The 21041-nt window shown below is 38.5% G+C and overlaps 1 protein-coding gene across 1 annotated transcript in view; it reads left to right on the forward strand.

The window, feature by feature from the left end:
• Positions 1–21041, forward strand: part of MYRFL (myelin regulatory factor like) — a 130073-nt gene that overhangs the window by 98717 nt on the left and 10315 nt on the right. Inside the window, exons 16-19 of the mRNA XM_056798457.1 lie at positions 5359–5409; positions 5892–5979; positions 11068–11142; positions 20117–20237. Coding sequence (XP_056654435.1) covers positions 5359–5409; positions 5892–5979; positions 11068–11142; positions 20117–20237 — 335 coding nt within the window. The remainder of the gene's footprint in view (positions 1–5358; positions 5410–5891; positions 5980–11067; positions 11143–20116; positions 20238–21041) is intronic.

Below are 21041 nucleotides of genomic sequence, written 5' to 3' on the forward strand. Positions count from 1 at the left end.
TTTCTTTCTGTCAGTTGAGGCCCAATAGGTCTTACTCCAACCTTTAATTCTGACCTTGTGAGTTTCTACCCACCTCATGTGTATTTCCTGAAGACAACATATGGCAGAGTTTTGGATTCTAATCCACTCTGCTATTCGTCTATGTTTTATGGGTGAGTTCATCCCAGTCATGTTCAATGTTATGATTGTCATTTGTGAGTTCCCCAGCATTTTGATATCCTCCCCTAATTCTGAGCTTTCATTAATTTTTTTTTTATTTTGCTTGATTAATTCTTGCTGTTTTGCAAGATCACTGTCTTCCATTTGCTTAATTCTGGTCTTTAAGGACTGGTTTTGCTTTTCAGTTTGGTCTACCCTTCTGTTAGAGGCTTCTAGCTCTTTCTCCAATTGTGAGATTTTGTCTGTCAGGCTGAAGACCTCTTTTTGAATTTGTTCCCATTTTTCTTGCCAGAAGATTTCCATCTTTTGGATAAGCTCCATTTTGAGTTCTTCCTGAGCTTGTGGATAGTTTACATTTTTTTGGGGGGGGGGCTTATTTTGATTTTGTTTGCATTTCATCCTTTTTTTCATCTGTTTTCCCTCCATAAAAGTTTTCAATTGTCACTTTTTCCCCTTTCTTCTTGGAGGGTTGATCTTGGGCACTCTGAGCCATTCCTTTGGTAGTTTTCCCTTTCCTTTTCAGTCATAAATCTGAATGAAATGGGTGGATTTTTATGTTTTTGCCTCAGGCTGATTCTTTCCAGCCTCCGAAGTTTGTTAGCATGCCCACCCACGCAGTCAGTGGTCTCTTCTCTCCCGTGCATGCAGGCTTCCTCTGTAAAACCATTCTGCGGGGTAGTTCCCTGGTAGTCCTTGTCAGTTCCCAGGGACCCTGGCATGCCCCGCCCCCATCACTGCAGTGAGGAGCAGAGGAGATTTTGCCTCAGGCCATTTCTAGAGCCTCTACAGTGTTCACAGTTTGAAGGAGCCCCTGCAGTCTGCATGTTCTCCAGTGAAACCACTCTGAGGGGTAGTTCTCTGGGAGTCCTCTTTAGATCCCAAGTACCCTGGAGTGCTCCCCACTCACTGTAGGGACGTTCCTCACTCACTCACTATCTCCAGTGAGTGCGCTGGGGTGGGGGAGGGCAGCTCAGCTCAGCTCATGCTTGGCAGCGAGCATTCTCTCCCTCTTATTGTGTGGAAGTATTCAGACCCCATGTACCTTCATTGCTGTGGGCTGCTGGAGAGTCCCTCCAATCTTCTAAAGATGATTTTTATGCTCTTTTGAGGTAGTCTATTTCATTCAGTTTGGGGGAGAGGAAGCAATTCGTGTCTAGATTGCCACCATGTTTACCCAGAAGTCCTCCTCTTTTTATTTTTTGAATGTTTTTGCTGTATCAGATTACATGTTCACTTCTACTTTCTTTGATTAACTTGATTCATAGAAATTTTTTCCATTCTCTCAGTATTACTATGTATGTATTTGTTTTTAAAATTATTTTTTGTAAGCAACAGATTATAGGATTTTATTTTCTTATCCAATGTTACTCTTTTTCATTTTATTGGATTATTTAATCCACTTACATTTAAAGTTATGAGAGGTTTATATTTTTGTTCATTGGGGTTTCATATTGGAGTTTGCTCACGTTATGATTTGTGCCTTCTGTGTTAAAAATAGTATTATATTCTTTTATTTGCTTTACTTTAATCCTTTCTAAGGTGGGTCTCTTCTCATTGGCTCTATTTGTCTTCTCCTTGATACACTTTTCGCATTTGTTACCCCTTTCCCTTTGGGCCAGTCCATTTTCAGACAGCTCTAATTGTTAGGATACTTTGTACTGAAACACAGCTAAATTTTGCTTCCTTATGGGAATATCCTATTGGTCCTAGGTCTTCCCACTGGGCCCAAGCTGAATAAATCTGTATAAAATGTCAAAACAACAATATCTTTGTCTAAAAACATTCTGATTAGAAATAGCAAATGAAGCAGAAAACAGGAGACATATGCTCATTCAAGGTGTTCCCTACTGTTATGAGGTATGTTCAGGGCAAAGTCTTAGGAAAAGAATTCCTTTGAAATGGTGAGGTCTGTTAAATGCTAGTGCTTTTATGCTAACTACTTTGAAACCCAGGATTTGACATTGCCTCATAAATGAGATCCATACTCACTAAAAGAGTTGGTCTAATTATTGACAAAGTCAAACAGTCTGTAAAGCCAGGACATAATTACTAATATTTCAGAGAAATACTGTGGATAGACACTGAACTAGTCTCAGAATTGAATAGAGAAGATGATTAGGTCTGATTAGATTTAGAAAATTTCACCATGACTTTAATAGCTTCAGTTTCTCCCTGAAACAAAGAAATAGCTTTTTTTTCCCTAAATTTTTTTTGTTCTGAATTTAAACATTAAAAAGAACATTTCCACATACCTAGAAAAACACAAAAGAGTATTCTATATAAACTCATATATCATCATTTCACTCTATTTGCTTAAAATATATATAACCAATTCCATACATTACTTTCAAAACTTTTCTGCTTCTGTGCTTCCCTTTATTCTCACCTGTGCATTTGAAAAATGTTTCTGTGGTATCATTATTGCTAACATCTCCTATCCTTGAACCTCAACTGGAATTTTATCTTACTACTAGGATTCAATGATTCTGAAGGAGAAGGTAAGACTGTTGACTTTGCAAAATTCTGTTTCATTTAAATTTAATTCAATTCAAAATCAAGACATCATACTTGTGATGTCATTGGTCCTCTTTAAAAATGAAGGCTGAACAATAACTCTCCATTTAACAGAGTTAAACAGGGGAAAAACTTCCTTTTAATAGCTTAGTATAGTAGAACAAAATGAATGTACAAAATTACCATGTCCAAAAGAAGGCTCTGTACTTATTGTCCACAGTGCCTGACACTGAGCAGATGCTTAATAAATGGTTGTTGCCTGGCTATGCTTACTGAATGACATCACCTCTCTAATAATTGGAAAGATCTTTTTGACTTTAATATGCCATTGGTTATCCTGTATGAATGTGAAGAATGGAATCTCATAAATTAAATAGATAAATTAATTAAATGATTATAATGTATTATATATTATTGCATATTATGTATTAATAAATAATAACAAATTAAAACTATGTGACCTAAAGGGCATTGGAGAGATGCATGGTGAAGGTGAGTAGGCAGCAGCATATTTCCAAAAAAGACATCCTCAGAGAAGCAAGGTAAAAGATATTTTCAAAGAAATATATGAGTAGGAAAAAAGAAATGGCCTGACCATGTAACTAGAGAGAGGGAGAATTAATAGATCTCCCATAAAATTCACTGGTCCCCATGTGATTGCAAGAGAGTTTACAAGAAAGCTCCTAGTTCACTGAGTGGACTGTCCTAAGGGAGGAATTATGTGTGAAAACACAAAAGGGTTATTATACAGGATGGGAAGATGAGACTGTGTTGCAATCTGCTTTGTCAAAAAGAGAACTTATATCAAGGAGATGAAGGATCCCTTGGAAGGACATCATTATCATAAACCCTCTTGAGTTATTTTACTTTTTAGAGTCTCTGATCCCTTAGAATCCCTCAGAGGTCATTCTTAGAATCCTTGTCAGTCACATTATTTCACTTTTAACTTCTTGATTTCCATATTCCTAGTTGGATTCCTTTCTGTCTTCCTAGAACCTTTTCCTTGAGCTTTTTCTCCTATTCAATTGGGTCAAACAAGCCAAAGAAAAAAGAACCCTTTTATTTTCTCACCAGTTGCCACTTTGTGCACAGACCTCAGGAACACAATCAATGAATCAATAAACATTTAGTAAATACCTTCGATGTGCCAGGTACTGTGCTTATTGATGGAGGTACAGTCTATGCAAGAATCAATGAACGCTTCCCTATCTCCTGAAATTGAGCTCCTCAGTCATATTTCTACTCTTAACTGGAAACTTTCTCAACAAGTGGACTAAATCAGGTTGATGGGCTTAAAACTCATCAGTGAGTTGGGGCAGTCTTTAGCCCAGGTATGTGAAGACTTCCTTGGTGGAAGGGGCAGATGAGAACAATTTGTTCCAAGGTCCTTCAAGGAAGCTGTGGAGTGCTTAGAGCTTGGTTAGACATTGAAGAAGCCAAGTGCATTCTGAGCCATCATCAGGCATTCTGACTTTTGCTTTGCTATTGGACTTTGATGACTCTATAAGAGAGTGAGGCTGATGGCTTTGTGCAACTCTGCCTTGCTTAAGTTTAGTTTATGCTTGTCAAAAGATATCATCCAGTGACGTCATTTTGATCCTCTTTGATTAGGAAGGGGACAGTGTCCTTGATTTCAAGCCAATACTATCATAATCCATTCTGCCTCCATTTCAGCACAATCTTTGATAACTTTGCCAGAAAAACTTTAAACTTATTCATCTCCTCCCATTGTCCCTACCATCCTGCTGCCTGGTTAATCCCATATTTAGTTGCTTATTTGTTCTCTTCAATTTAGACCTCAATTAGTAGTGAATTAGCTGAGAGATAGCAAGCCTCAGATTGTGGGGGCCCTTGAGTTCAAGTCTCATTTCTGACACATTCTTCTGGCTGAGCGATCCTGTGGAAATGTTGTAACCTCTCAGTGTCCCCCATAAATCTCTAAAAAACCAAGTTGCAGAACAAGCAGAGATTTTCTCACTGAGTTTTGTTCAATGATATCAGAGATTAGAATCTTCCTTCTCTCTTTTCTTCCAAATGGAAGCCTTCAAGCCTTTTTTTTTTAAAGCCAGTACATAATTTAATTTGAAAAAAAAGTCTTTAGGTTAGCAAACGATAGTATATATGAACTTCTAAGTCTTTGAAAATAGTTTGATTAGATTCAATAGAGAGGTTTTCCTGTCTATTTTCATGTGAAAAGATTATTTGTTGTATCACTGAGGGAATAATATATTGGTATCTTTCCATTCAATTTCATTGGCCCAGATTCAAAGAGTGAAGAAAATAGAGCTTATGGAAAAATTGGGATGATAACAAGAGCTTGGGCAGACGTGTGTCTAGATTGCAGTTCTTTGGGCTCTATTCTGAAGAGAATCTTTAATAGAGGAGCCTGATCAATCAGTTAGAAAGCATTTATTAAGTGTCTGTTATCTGTGAGATGCTGGGAATTCTGTGCTTTATATTACTCTGACTTTGGGCTCTGAGAGTTCAAAACTTACTTTGCAGAAATAAACTAAAGGACAGTGTTCAATGGTTCCCTCCAGATGGTGGATTAGAATGAACCTACCAGATCCTTTTAACAGAAAGTATAAAGAAAGCCCAAACAGGGCACGACATTGAGTTTCTTTTACACCTGACACATTGGAATTGATGCAATATTGATAACTGACTAATTTCTTTCTATTCCAGGAGAAATAATCTCAGGAAGAGGTCCCCCCCAAAATGACTGGGGAAATGATTGTAAGTTCTCACTTATAAAAAAAAGGACTTTAAGTTTTCATGACCAATGAGAAGTTTTAGAGTCTGTGTAAATCTAGAAGTAAATTTGGAATAATGTCCTCTGTTTGGAAAAATATATTTTAATGACATTTGGTCACATTAGGGCCCCAAATAGGTCTAGAGGTTGTTATTATATAGACATCTCTGATGCCGTCTTGTGTGTTTAACACACAAGGGAGTTTCCCTCATCAAGAAAATTACCAGTGATATCACACTCAAAAAAGAAGAGTGTGGATTTTTTGAGTCTTTGTACATAATGTACTCCTTTTTTTAAAAAAAGGACTCCTTTTTAAAAACTCTTTCTTTTAATGCAGAACGGAAACCAGTCTTCGAAATTCTGTCTTCAGTTCAATGTCTCTGGGAATGGAGTAGGGGATGGGAGAAGGGTAGAAATTCAAGCTAAACTTTCTTGCTTCATATTCTCACTTTCCCCTTGATTTTAGGGATTGATACGACCATCAGTTCCATTCAGATTATGGAAATTCAACACAAAATTGACCATCGTTATTGCAGTAAAAGCCTTCAGTGTGGGTGGGTAAGCTTTTACGTTTCATGTGATTTTTAACTTAAATTTGTCCAGTGCTATGACTTTTTCTCCCTCTTTCTCTGATTTCCTTCTCTTCCTTCCTTCCTTCCTTCCTTCCTTCCTTCCTTCCTTCCTTCCTTCCTTCCTTCCTTCCTTCCTTCCTTCCTTCCTTCCTTCCTTCCTTCCTTCCTTCCTTCCTTCCTTCCTTCCTTCCTTCCTTCCTTCCTTCCTTCCTCCCTCCCTCCCTCCCTCCCTCCCTCCCTCCTTCCCTCTCTCTCTCCCTCCCTCCCTCCTTCCCTCCCTTCCTCCCTTCCTCCCTCCCTCCCTTCCTCCCTCCCTCCCTCACTTACTTCCTCCCTTCCTTCCTCCCTTCCTCCCTTCCTTCCTCCCTTCCTTCCTCCCTTCCTTCCTCCCTCCCTCCCTCCCTTCCTCCCTCCCTCCCTTCCTCCCTCCCTCCCTCCCTCCCTTACTTCCTCCCTTCCTTCCTTCCTCCCTTCCTTCCTCCCTTCCTTCCTTCCTCCCTTCCTTCCTCCCTTCCTTCCTTCCTCCCTTCCTTCCTCCCTTCCTTCCTCCCTCCCTTCCTCCCTTCCTTCCTTCCTTCCTTCCTTCCTTCCTTCCTTCCTTCCTTCCTTCCTTCCTTCCTTCCTTCCTTCGTTCCTTCCTTTTTTAGTTTTACAAACAGGCTGATAACTTTTACAAAAAAGAGAGGGAGTGGTGCGTATTAAAATCAGTCCGTGCTTATGTTGTTTTTCGATTGCAAACCCATTTCCTAGAATGTAATGACGGGTAATCATAACCAGTGCATATTAGAAGTTCTCAGTAAACCATATTTAAAGTTACTCTCACACTCCCTTCCCCGCCTCACCGCCCCCCCAGTTTAACAAAAAGTTCAAGTGTTACAGCCCAAAGCCATTTCTGAAAGGCTTGTTGTTTGCTTTGACCATCTGAGTGCAAACAACAAAGCCTGGAGAATAAAATGTGGTCTCTGCCCAGCAGGTTTACTAATTAATTTTACAGACAGCAAAAACATTGTTAGTGATGGCTCAGAGTTATGAGGGGGCTAGCCCTGGAATATTTTAATAACAAGGGAGATCATTATTTTAATAGCTGAAATAGATTATTTTAGCATTTCTGTTGGGAGGGGAAAAATCTAGCAGCTGCAAAAAATATTTTTTATCAGCAAAATCTTTCCCTACAGCTTAGACCATATTACCAATATCCCAATGATGATATAGTTAGGAGCTGTTTGCATCAGGAAATTGAAGGTTCAAAGTAGTAGGCTTAGGGGAGGAAAAGTGAATTTTCAATGACTTTAAAAATACTTATTTATATAAACTCTGATCTTTTTTTTCTCAGCTTGCTACCACTTTTTTCTCTTTCCTTTTTCCCCCTCATGGTTCAGTTCTTTATTGAAGGGCCAGTGAAGCTTTATAAATTACTTGAATTCTTTTCCATTTATCTTTTTTTTCCCATTATTTTACTCAATACATTCAATAGAAATGTGTGATCTGGATATATGGAGAGGATGGGTTGGCCATGCATGGTGTACTTTTAGCTAAACGTTTCTCCTTTTCATTACAATATAATCTTTTGGGAATGGTTCTCTTTGCCAGTGAAACTGTAATTTACTACAAAGACTTTCAAGCTCACAGAATTGATGTCTAGCTTCCAATTTAAGGAATTTTCAGGTGGAATTTCCAAATGTTTTCCCCAAACTATCTCTCTGCAAGAGCATCCTAACAGGTCTCCATGCCTTTGGAGACTGTGCCCTTGAAAACATTGTCTAAGCAATTACCAAATTGAAATTTCTGGAAAGGGCCATTCTAGACCCACTGTCTCTACTCCAATGGTTTCTCTGGCTTCCTGATTTCGAGAATAAAATACAAATTCCTCTATCTGTCCTTGAAAACCATTAACAGTCTTACTCTGACTTATCTTTCTAAGCTGATGTCATCTCATTCTTCCCTTCATGCACACCACTCTTCAGACTAACTGCCTTACTTGCTCTCTATCATGTTGGCCTTTTCCCTTCCCCATTTTCTCCCCATGCACAGGATGCTAATGCTTGGAATGCCATTCTTCTTCATGGAGAAACTGCCTCTAAAACACAATTCTGAAGGTGGTTCAGTGGATTGAGATGGGAGGTTCCAATCTGGTCTCAGACACTTCCTCACTATGTGACCCTGGGCAAGTCACTTAACCCCCCCATTGCCTAGCCCTTACCACTCTTCCACCATGAAACCTCTTGGTTCTAAGATGGAAGGTAAGGGTTTAAAAAATATTTAAAAATAAAACACAATTCAGATACAACTTCCTACAGGAAGTCTTTCTTGGGGTCCCCAGTAGTTAGTGCCCTCCATTAAAAACCCTTGAAATGACTTGGATGTAATTTCTGTATATTTCTGTATAAATATCTATGTGAATTTCTATCTGTGTATATGGTGGTACGGGGGAAAAACAAAGAATCTGGAGTCAAGAAGACTCATTTTCCTGAGTTCAAATCTGGTCTCAGACATTTACTTAGCTGCGTGATTCTGGGCAAGTCATTGAATCCTATTTGCCTTAGTTTCCTCATCTGCTAAATGATCTGGGAAAGGAAATGGCAAATCACTCTAGTATCTTAGCTAAGAAAACCTCAAAATGGAGTCATGAAGAATCAGACACGACTGAAAAATTACTAAATAAGAACAACATCTGTGTACATATTGGTCTTCCTTAGAAGAGTTTAACCTTCTTGAATCATTTTTGACTTTCTGTGTTTAGCACCTAGTTCAATGTCTAGTGAATAGCAGGTGCTAATTCAATACTTGCTGGCTTTATTGAGATGAACCAGGTTTTATGTGTCATCTTGGGAAACTGATGGTGATTCTGGAGAGCAATCTAGAATTATGTTCAAAGAGTTAGAAAACTGTATATCTATTGACCCAGCAATACCTCTATTAGGTTTGTTTCCTAAGGCTATCAGGGGAAAAGGAGAAGAACAAATATGTTCTAAAATATTTCTAGCAGCTCTCTTTGTGATGGCAAAGAACTGGAAATTGAGAGGATGCCTATAAGTCGGAGAATGGATAACCAAGTGGGGGCATCTGATTGTGATAGACCACTACTGCATCATAAGAGTTGACAAACAGGTTAATTAAAAAAATATGGAAAGAGCTCGATAAATTAAGAAGGGTGAAATGTGCAGAACCAAGGAATATCAGATACAGCAACAGAATTATTATGTGAAGAATGACTTGTGTATGTTTAACTCCAGAGAAAAAAACTATAATATGATAAATAGAAACAAGCAAGACATGGCTTGATATATAAATGCATTTTTTTTTTGGTCAGATGATGCCTTCTTTAATGTGGAGAGGGGAGGAGAGGGAGGGAGATTAATGTAACAAATACATGAATTAATATTTTAAAAAGAAATGATCAAAATGTCCTAAAAAAGACCCTCTAGACAGTAAGAAATTTAACTAGCTTTACTCTGATATTTTAATAACCATACAATGAGAAATAGTTATTGACAATTATCAAACTATTTTAGATGTATTTTTGCAAAAGTGTAACAATTTTGTAAATTTTGGTAAATTTTTATTTACATTGTAATCATTGTAAAATGATGAACAAAATTAATTGTTAGCACACATATATAAATATTTCTAAGGATTTAAGTGATAGAGAAGGTAAGATCTGCATTGGTAGAGTAAAATTCCTCACTGAGTTCTCCATACTAATGAAATCACAGGTCTGGTTCTCAGTACGTGTGTATATATGTAGATGTATGTATATATGTGATTATATAGATAAAGGTTTATATATGTATGTAATTTTGTATGCACATATCCATATGTGTCATAGAGTAAATGGGCTCTAACTCCAGAATAGAGGATGCTTCATCCTTGAAGACGGAATCATGATAAGAGCTGCCATATTAAGTGATGGCACTACTGGCAAAGTGTAGAGTTAGAAGTTGCTCCATTAGAAACTGCAAATGCCAGGGCAAAAGGAAAAATAGGAAGAGTGAGCGAAATGAATAGACTGTGGGTACAGGAAGAATGCTTGTGGTCTAAGGTAGAACAAGGACAAAATATCAGAGCTGGAAAAAGTGCTAAAGAGAAAGGAACGACTAACCAGGGTTTGGTTTGCCAGATCTCCTTGGTTTCTTGGGAATCTTCTGAAATTCCCCTCCATGCTTCTTCCATTTGGGCATATGCATTTATCTCCATGACGTAGCATGGCTGGGAGTGGAGGAGTAATTCAGTGTGTGATGTCCCTCAGCCTTGGGAATAGGTTAGACTGATAAGGCTAAAGTGGGGACCAATAAAAGACAAGATACTCTTTGAGACTTTAGCCAGAAACTCCTTTTGCCAAAGTTTTCCATTTGGTTCCTTGGAATTTGTATCCACTTTTGTTGGACCCAAGGAGTCAATACAATTTCCTTTAGAGAAATGTAATTTGTGGCCAATACTGGCAAGGGTTACCTATACTAGTCAAAGGGGACAACATAAAAGGAGGGAGGGATGGGAACCCTTCCCAAACATGTTGGCCACTGATTCCATTTTTCCATTTTTCTATTACAGAGCTATGCATTGTGGGGATGCTAATCTTGGTGGAAACAGATTCTGGAAGTATCTGGTTAAGCATATCCTGTTACTGTTCCTCAATAGGAGCAGGGTGTGAATTTAGGGTGTGAGAACAGGCATTTGATGATTTGTAGTCCTTCTTTCCTGTGGGATTGTTCACTTGAAGCCTTTACTTTATTTCTCTGGGAGAATCTCTGAGTCCTTGGGAGATAATGAAATAATTTCCTGTTATTTGGTCCTGTGCGTTTGGGCTAAAATTTGATTTTCCATCATCTTTACTCTGAGTTATAATGTAGCACTCACTCTGCTGATATACATTGTGTTGGAACCAAAGGAAATGGTTTTGTAAACACCCACCAGGCATGTTTCTGGGACATATAACAATGGATTGTATTAAATAGTGGGACTCGGTCCAACATTTTGAAAATTAGCATATAATTAGTCAGAAAGAATCTTTGGAAATCAACCCTGCATGTTCTGATCTATTTCTGGTTTTGTTTTCTGCTTTTCCCTACTCAGGTCTGGAAATTATAACTACAATATTCCCGTCAACAAGCACACACCTACCAATGTGAAGTTTTCATTGGAAATCAAGTAAGTGCCGATAGGTGCATGACATGGGACGTGCCGTCCATTTTTATCAGCAGAGACTCGTGATAATGAGAGGCAGCTTGGAACAGGAAATAGAGGAGCTGTCGTAGAGGCAGGCAGGTGGAGGATCAGTTTTGTACCAATTGTCCTTATCCCCCCCATTCAACCAGGGGATATCTTCACGTGCTTGGGGAAGACATTACCTCAACTCACCTATGGGCACTTCTATTTTTTATTTCAATTTTTTTAATTTAAAAAAATTATGTCTTTATTTTATTCTAATGACAAATTTCCACATAAATTTTCCAAAGTTACATGATTCATATTGTCTCCCTCCCTTTTTTTCTCTCCCCTACTAGAGCTGACAAACAATTCCACTGGGTTATACATGTATTATCACTCAAAACCCATTTCCTATGGGCATTTCTTAAAAGAGGTTGCCTTGATTTACCCTGCTGTCTTGGAGTACAATAATGTGACCTTATTATTGCCATCTTAATAGAAGACGAACAAAGCCCCAAGATGAAACCTGAAGACACAGAATTTAGGATTAGACTGTGAAATGAAATGGCCCTGACACTGAGTGATTGATGTAGGAATCAAATTCTTAGAAACTTTAAGCGACTAATCTGCAAAATGATGTCATAGAAAGTAGGCATGAGGATATTAAGGTAGTTTATCATTGTAAATGAGTACTTAATATGAGTTAAAGAACATTTTTAATCCTTTTTCATTCATTCTGGGACACTGAGAGCCTATAAAACTTCCCCAGAGTCACCTAAAGTAGGAAGACGAGTTCAAATCCGACCTCAGACATTTGCTGTTTGGGTAACTCTGGGCAAGTGACTTAACCCTGTTTGCCTCAGTTTCCCCCTCTGTAAAATGAGTAAGAGAAGGAAATGGCAAACCCCTCTAGTACTTTTGCCTAGAAAACCTCAAATGATGTCATGAAGAAGTCAGACACAAGTGAAATGACTAAACAGTAACTTTGATTATGATTGAGAATGAGCATTTCAAGTAATCATGAACAATTTGTGTTTCTTCTTTTGAAACCAGTCTGCTCATCCCCTTTCCCCACTGATTCATTGCTTCTCTCCTTAATTTCCAAACACTAATGATTACTTGCCCCAGTTTTTATCTCCAAGCTAAATTGGAATACTTCTCATGAATTATCTTGAAATTCAGTCTTGGAGTCAGACTCTCTTTCTCTTTGGGTCTTCAGAGCAGCTTGATATCAAAAGCCCCTCCAATAGTTTGTTCTCTACCTTGAAAGACTCATCTAAACTTGAGCCAAATGCCCTCTATTTAGAAAGAACACTATCCACATTCAGAGGAAGAACTGTGGGAGCGGAAACACAGAAGAAAAACAACTGCTTGATCACATGGGTCCATGGGGATATGATTGGGGATGTTGACTCTAAGCAACCATCCTAGTGCAAACATCAACAATATGGAAATAGGTCTTGATCCATGACACATGAAAACCCAGTGGAATTGCATGTCAATTACGAGAGGGGGGAGGGAGGAGGGGGTTACATGAATCATGTAACCATGGAAAAATTTTCTCGATTCATTAAATAAAAAATTCCAAAACCCAAAAACAAAAAATACCCTCTATTTACCTTGCTTGGGTTTCTAGATTTCGAATTAAACAGAAATATGTTTATTTCTTCTGGTCTCTTTCCTGTCTCCCTCCTCTTATGTCCAGCCCTCTTCCCAACCAGCAGAGCAAGCTTGAAGTTATTCAAGTAATATAGTGGCAGTAGTGGTATCCACTTTGACTCTAGTTCCTAGCACAGAAGCCCTTCTGCCAGTTTACCATGGTGCGAGAGGAGCTGAACCAAGTCCCCTGCTGCTTAACATTTTACCTTCTTCAGCAGCTTTCTGCATGCACTGACATTTACCATATGCTGCTAAAGGGATCCTGACTTCAGGGTTGTGGATTTCCAGCCTTGATTTTTCGACACTTGTAGCACTGCATAGAGGTAAAGCCTTTCATTTTGTGGCTTCCACTATACCTCACCCTCAGGATGGATTAATAATTATTTATTTATTTAAATGAATTAGACTTAACACTGAGGGCACCTATGTTTGCATCCTGCCTTTGCCATTTACTAGCTACTTAAGCCCTCAAAGTCCCTTAGCCACAGTTTCCTCTTGTGAAATAATGATTGTTGTTCAGTCATTTCAGTTGTGTCTGACTTTGTGACCTCATTTGGGGTTTTCTTGGCAAAGGCGCTAGAGAGGTTTGCCATTTCCTTCTCCAGCTCATTTTACAGATGAGGAAACTGAGGCAAACAAAGTTAAGTGTCTTGCTCAGGGTCATACAGTTCATTAGCCATTTCCTTCTCCAGCTCATTTTACAGATGAGGAAACTGAGGCAAACAAAGTTAAGTGTCTTGCTCAGGGTCATATAGTTCATTAGCCATTTCCTTCTCCAGCTCATTTTACAGATGAGGAAACTGAGGCAAACAAAGTTAAGTGTCTTGCTCAGGGTCATACAGTTTGTTAGCCATTTCCTTCTCCAGCTCATTTTACAGATGAGGAAACTGAGGCAAACAAAGTTAAGTGTCTTGCTCAGGGTCATACAGTTCATTAGCCATTTCCTTCTCCAGCTCATTTTACAGATGAGGAAACTGAGGCAAACAAAGTTAAGTGTCTTGCTCAGGGTCATACAGTTCATTAGCCATTTCCTTCTCCAGCTCATTTTACAGATGAGGAAACTGAGGCAAACAAAGTTAAGTGTCTTGCTCAGGGTCATACAGTTCATTAGCCATTTCCTTCTCCAGCTCATTTTACAGATGAGGAAACTGAGGCAAACAAAGTTAAGTGTCTTGCTCAGGGTCATACAGTTTGTTAGCCATTTTCTTCTCCAGCTCATTTTACAGATGAGGAAACTGAGGCAAACAAAATGAAGTGTCTTGCTCAGGGTCATACAGTTCATTAGCCATTTTCTTCTCTAGCTCATTTTTCAGATGAGGAAAGTGAAGCTCAGAAAATGGAATGATGTGCCCAGAATAAAACATAGAAGTTAGTAGCTGAGTCAGGATTTGAATCATGTCCTCTGGATCTAAATTGTAGTTATTTTATAACACCTTGCTACCAGCACTATTTTGGCTTTGGCTTATCAAGAGTTTAATTTTCAATTTGTGAATTGTCCTTTTTCTAACCAGGAAAGGAACACTTGATGCATTTCATTGCTTATTAATTCTATAGGAGCTGGGAATTTTCAAATAGAAGAAAGAGAGAATGTTCAAATCACATTGGGTAACATAGCTCTAAAGATTTGGTGAAGGATGAGCCTAAAATGATTGATCAAAATGAAAGATGAGGATTCCCTGGGGGTCCTCATTTAATAATAAAATAAATCTAGGGACAGCCAGGTGTCTCAGTGGATAGAGATCCACACCTAGAGAAGAGAGCTCCTGTGTTCGAATATGGTCTTAGACACTTCCTAGTGTGTTCAGGGTAAGTCACTTTCCCCCATTGCCTAGCCCTTACTAACTACTTTTCTGCCTTGAAACCAATACTAAATATACTAAATATTCTTTTTTTTAAGTTTTGGAAAAATTATTTATTTAATTAATTTAGAATATTTTCCCATGGTTACAAGATTCTTGTTCTTTCCCTCCTCCTCTCCTCCCCCTCCCTCCCGTATCTGATGCACAATTCCACTGGGTTTCACATGTGTCATTCATTGATCCAGACCTATTTCCATAATATTGATATTTGCACCAGGGTGATTGTTTAGAGTCGACATCCCCAATCATATCCCCTCGACACATGTGATCAAGCAGTTGTTTTTCTTCTGTGTTTCTTACTTAGTATATTCTAAGACAGAAGATAAGGGCTGAAAAAAATAATAATAGTAAAGCTAGCATTTAGGTAGCTTTTGAAGGTTTACAAAGCACTTTACAAATATTTCCCCTCACAATAACCATGGGAGGTAGATGCTATCATTAGTTCCATTTTGTAGATGAGGAAATTGAGGCAAAGAGATGGTTAAGTGACAGCTAATAAGTGTCTGAGGCTAGATCTTCTTTACTCCAAGTCTAGTCTTCAGTCCACTTTTTCTTTCTTATTTTGGATAGATCATTGAGGCTTAATTTTATATACATTTTGGGAGAAATATGGGTCCAGTTAATCCTTATCCTGTCCCTCCTTCCTTCCTTTCCATTGGGATGGGGTAGGAGGTGGATATCCATGAGAGATAGTGGAATCGGAATCTGAGGACCCTGATTGGAGTCCTGCTCTGACATTTACTGGCCAGATAATCCTGGGAAAGTGAGTGGTTGTCTCTGAGCCTCAGTGCCCTCCTGTAAAACAGGGCTAAGAATCTTGTCTCCCTTTCAGGGCTCTGATGAGCAAAGTTAAGTATCATACACTTGGGAGTCTTTATATCATTTTCCTAGAAAGTAAGTTCCTTGAGGGAAGGGATGATGCACTATCTAAACTTCCTCTCTCCCTCAGGGTCTGCATCAAGAATCAAGCTAGCAAGTAATTATTAAATGCTTGTTTTGGGTCAAGTAGTGTTTTGGGTGTTGGGGGACCCAGATGAAAGAGTGAGAGCTTCCGTTTCAGTAAACATGCATAAGACAAGTAGTAGGTGCTTAATAAAATCTTCATCAGATTGAATTGCTGGACTGAATAATAGTCTGACTCCAGGACTGGTGACAATGTGGGTTGTTATATATGTCCTCAGAGTGAGGGTACTGCCCCTGCCCAGGGTTACAGAGCTACGAGGAATGCGAGGCTAGATTTGAACTCAGTTCTTCCTAATTCTAGGTGCTCCTCTCTATTCATTTATCCTCCCTTGTAAAGAGGAATAATTGGTAAAATTTTCGACTGATGACCTCCCCCCAATTAAAACCACTAATCAAGTAATTATGTCTTTAATTATAATAATATATGAGAATATTATTAATTCTAATGATGCCATATAATTACTTGTGTTAGGTAATATATTCATTGCATTATATAATATAAAGTTATAAATATATCAGGCATAGTATGTAAAATAAAATTATAGAATATTATAGTCTATGTAGAATATAACAAAATTATAGCATAATTATTATAATTAATTACCAAAGCATAATCACTGAAATTTTCTTTTAAATTAGTATTAAAATAGTAATGATAAACCACATGTTTATAAATTTCTAATCACACATAAATTTATAAATGATAAATAAATATTCTAAAAATAATTTAAAATAAAAAAAATTTTTAAGGACTTTTGAGGGCTTACAGAATGTCTTTACTACATTCTAGCATCTTTCCTGTACATCTGCCCTAGGCATTTTATGCATCTGAAAGAAAGTTTAATGTAGAGTCAGAAGACTGGTTTTAATTTGACTTTTGATACTTACTAGCCATGTGACCTTCAACCAATCACTTCACCCCTCAAAACAGATTCCTCATCTGGATGATGTTTGTGGCAAAGATGTGGGCACATGGGGGCCATCCAGTCCCAAGGAGAGAAGATCATTTACTATTCTCTGACTCATTTCTTCCACCTTGGAGTGCAGGGAAAATTTCTAAGAGCTTATGCATAGCTTATGCCTAGAGTTTCTACTAAAAGGTATTAATATGGTCCTCTGTAGAAAGATAACAAAGTAATTAGCAATTATAGGACAGTTTCATTTCCTCCACCACAAAAGAAATGTCTAAAACACAAAGTCTCCTAAGCATACATTAACAAATACTTAAAATATTAAATACAATCACTTGCCATTTTCATCATACTCACTGAAGAGGTAAAGTCAATTTTGTAGTACTATGTAATGAATATTTCACTTTCTCTTCTGAGTTGTGATGTCTACCCAACTCACAAGTCTTTATCTCCTGCCATGGCTTGAGCCAAGGTAGCCTATCAGCTATAGAATCTTCCAGGTGATGCTCTTGTTCTCCCAGTAGCTGTGCAGGTGTAGGATTCATCTCCTGGTGGCAGCTATCATCTCCTGAACTCTGAAACTAGTTTATGCAAAGGTTAGGAACATTAATCTCAGAACTGCTTCCCAGTCACTTGTCCTCAGGGAAAGAAATGCAAAGCAGAAGTGGTAAAGAGGGATTCATGGTCTTTGTTCAGGCTTCTCTAAGCAAGTATATAACTTTTGATTCTCTCTCTCTCTCTCTCTCTCTCTCTCTCTCTCTCTCTCTCTCTCTCTCTCTCTCTCTCTCTCTCTCTCTTTGTTGTTGTTGTCATAGCTACCACTTAGACTTGCTAGAAGTCCAAGACTACCTGATCCCAGGCAGCATACTTCAGAGAGACAGATAGCAAGGGTAGGGATGCTGCTTCTTAATTCCACATAAAACCCTACTAAATCTCTTCCTGCTCCACTCTCCAGCCATCAACTAAGGGATTCTATAGTCACAGGGAGCCAAAAGAGATTGCTGTATCATCCCAAAGTCCCAATCCATAAGGATCAGGAAGGAACTGCTTCAATATTTCAATGCACAAGTCCTTAAATGCTAAGTCAAAGCACAAATTTCCTCCCAGGGAGGTAGGGTGCATGGCCAGCCAGCCCCATGAAAGATGCCTCATCCAACAGATCACGACCTTCCCTGTTAGGTATAAAATGAAGCTATTAATACTTCCCCTCCTTAACTCATCAGGTTATTGTAAGGAATGCTCTTTGTAAATCTTAATGTTCTTTGTAAACTTAGATCAATGTGAGCTATTATTAGTACGTGATGCTCAATTATTATATTCTCTAGGCTCCCATTTCCTTCATTCTTCCCATGCTTCCTTTTGCTTTCCCCATGCTACTTTATCTCCCAATCCCCCCTTTCTCTTCTCTTACCTCTCTGTTTCCTTTTATCTAGGTGTTGCCAATTGAATTACTCTTCAATCAGTCCATTTATGCTGTCTAACTCATTTCCTTAATACTTTGGCTGACAAATGAAAGCCAATGATGCTTGAAATAATTGTTTCTTGGAAAATACTTGGTTCTAGTAGCCAATATTTTGTGATTCCTAATAAATTTCCAGACAAGAAAAAAATCTATTGTAATATTCTACAGCCACTTGACTACTTTTGCATGATTTTGTGTGTGTGTTGTGTGTAATTCTCTTGCTTTTTTGATGGCTAGGAAAAATGGTTTTGAATGAGAAAGGGATTTGATTCCTCTCCCTTCACCCCAGGTGTGGGGGGAGACATAACTTACCAAGAATATAGATGACCATAAATTCATGAATGAGTCAATCTCTAAGAAAGCTTGAAGATTAGAGCAATATCCATTATCTGGTTAGAGTCACAGTAGGAGACAAAGCCGGTGAATTATACTCACTGAAGAATTATTAAAGACAACTGGACATGGAAATGAAGTAAGGATACTCAATGCCTTCTAGGAAATCTGAAGTTAGCACAATCTCCAATATCTGGTAAGAGCCTATCAAGACATTAGCAGGGGCAAAAGTCAACTCTAAGTTTGTGATTACATAATGAGAAGGAGATGGAGACAGGGCTGATAAAGAAAGGGAATGGATCAACTTTGTCCACCTTTTCATTTACAAAGAGTGGGTTATGGAGAGGTAGGAAAAATTGTAAGAGAATTAAAGTGGTGGAAAACACAATTAACAATCAGAACTTTGAATGTGAATGGGATAAACTCACCTATGAAATAGAGGATAGTAATAAAATGAATTAGAAAGCAAGACTGGGAAAGAAAGTTAAAAAGGAATGCTGATGGAAGGAGTTAAGCATCACTTAAGCTGAATTAAACCTTTTAGCTTGAGTCTTCCCCCTTCCCCCCCTCCCCCCCATGCCTTCTGCTGATGAAGACCATTTATGTATAAAACAAGCATGAGAACAGGTTGCCCTTGTGAAAAATCCTTGTTAGTCCTTTCTTGAGCTTAGGGTTGCCCCTACATATGAAAAGGGATTATCTTTAGGCAAGTGTAGCCAGTCTATTTGGGGATGATTAATTTGCCAGGTTCATAGCTCCAGAGAATAAGAATCCTTATTTATTATAGTCCCACTACTATGTTCCTAAATAGATTTCATGGATGCATTGGATTTTCCATTGCCTTTACTATAAAGATCTGGTTATAGTTTTCTTGTTGCTTTCAATCTCTCATGTGCTGTGTATTAGGGCTGAGATCTAGGGTTCTAGCCATCTGAGTAAATTTTGGATGTTATCATTATTCAGTTGTATCTGACATGAAAATTCAAACCTTGTGGATCCATAGCACTCCAATGTTTTCTGTGGAGTTTTCTTGGTAAAGATACCAGAATGGTACCATTCTGCTGTGGATCAAGAGAAACAGTAGTTAAGTGACATGCCCAGAGTCACACAGCTAGTAAGTGGCTGAGACCCAATTTGAATTCATGTCTTCTTGACTCTAGGCATAGCATTCTATCCACTGAGCCATCTATCCACTAAATTTAGAGCAGTCATGACCCTTTTTGAATCATAGGCTTTTAGAACTGGTAGGAGTCTTAGTGATTATCTCAATTTAACTACTTCCCATTAAAATAAATACAGATTTAAGGTGGTAAAGAAAATTGTCCAAGGTTATTGGACCAGTAACTGGCTAGTGAAGCAGAAAGAACTCTGTTTTTAGAGCCAGAAGACCTGGGTTCAAATCCTAGCTTGGTCACTTACTAGCAATGCAATGACAAGACCTCTCTCTGCCTTAATATCTTCATTTGTAAAAAGGTCTCTTAAAAGTTTTAATTCTGCCATCTACTGTCCTGTTTTGGGTCTTAGTTTCTTCACTTGCCTAATAAGGGTATTAGATTAGTTGCCCTCTATGGTCCTTTCTAGGTCTCCATATTTGTTCCTATGATCTGCTCTGTCATATTGCTTCCCCTAGTGAAGGATCTTTGCCAACAGGTGCCCAGGGATTGATGCCCATTATTCATTCTGAATTTATTTCCAAGTTCCAAGTCTCCATCTGCATATGTGCTAATCAGGGGTGTAACCCTTGCTAATGACTTCTCCATTTACCTTTTGTCTTTTTTGTTTCAAAGCACAACAGAGCCACTGATTGTCTTCCAGTGCAAAGTCAGCCTTGGAAATATATGTTTCCATAGGAAAAGGGATGCCAATGGGATCTATAGCCAGCAGGAAGTGTTCCAAGAGACAACACAGGTAATGCTGCTGAGTATTTGGTTATTGTTCAAGAGTGTCATGGTTTTTCTGCTGTTTTTTCTCCTAACTCTCACCTCAGGTCCTCTGGCTTTGGGTCTTCAATGTTTTTAAATACAATAGCACACAAGAATGATTTAAAAGCGAGGCACTTCCCTTTTGGGCAGCTAAGTGTACAGTAGATAGAATGCTGGACCTGAAGTCAGGAAGACCTGAGTTCCAATATAGCCTCAAGAACTTACTAGCTGTATGATCTTGGGCAAGTCATTTCACTCTGCCTCAGTTTCCTCATTTGTAAAATGAGATGGAGAAGGAAATGGCAAACCACTCTCACATCTTTGCCAAGGAAACCCCAAATGGGATCAGGAAGAGTCAGACATAACTGAAAAATGACTAAATAACAACAAAAAAACCACTTCCCTTTTTCCTTTTCACTCCCCCCACCCTTTCAAATCCATTTCACTTCATAAAAATGGCCCTAGTGTCCAACTTTCAAGATAAACAAAACAACAAAAATAAGACACCAGTGTGACCATAATCAGGAACATTGAGCAACAAACCTGTGGGTCAGGAAGGCAGCAAATGTTACCAAGAGCCCTGATCCTCCTTTTCTAATTGCTCCCCCCACCCCCAGCAACCAGATACTCTTCCTACAGCACAGGTTAGCCATGAAATTATACTGCTCAAAGAACATTAATGAGTTCCTATTGCCTGTAGGATGAGATTTAACCTTCTCCCCTTGGGCATTTAAAACACTTCACAATTTAACTCTAACTTATCTTCCCAGGCTGATTTCACATTACTCCA

The sequence above is a fragment of the Monodelphis domestica genome, chromosome 5 (assembly GCF_027887165.1).
Source record: "Monodelphis domestica isolate mMonDom1 chromosome 5, mMonDom1.pri, whole genome shotgun sequence".
Classification (NCBI taxonomy): domain Eukaryota; kingdom Metazoa; phylum Chordata; class Mammalia; order Didelphimorphia; family Didelphidae; genus Monodelphis; species Monodelphis domestica.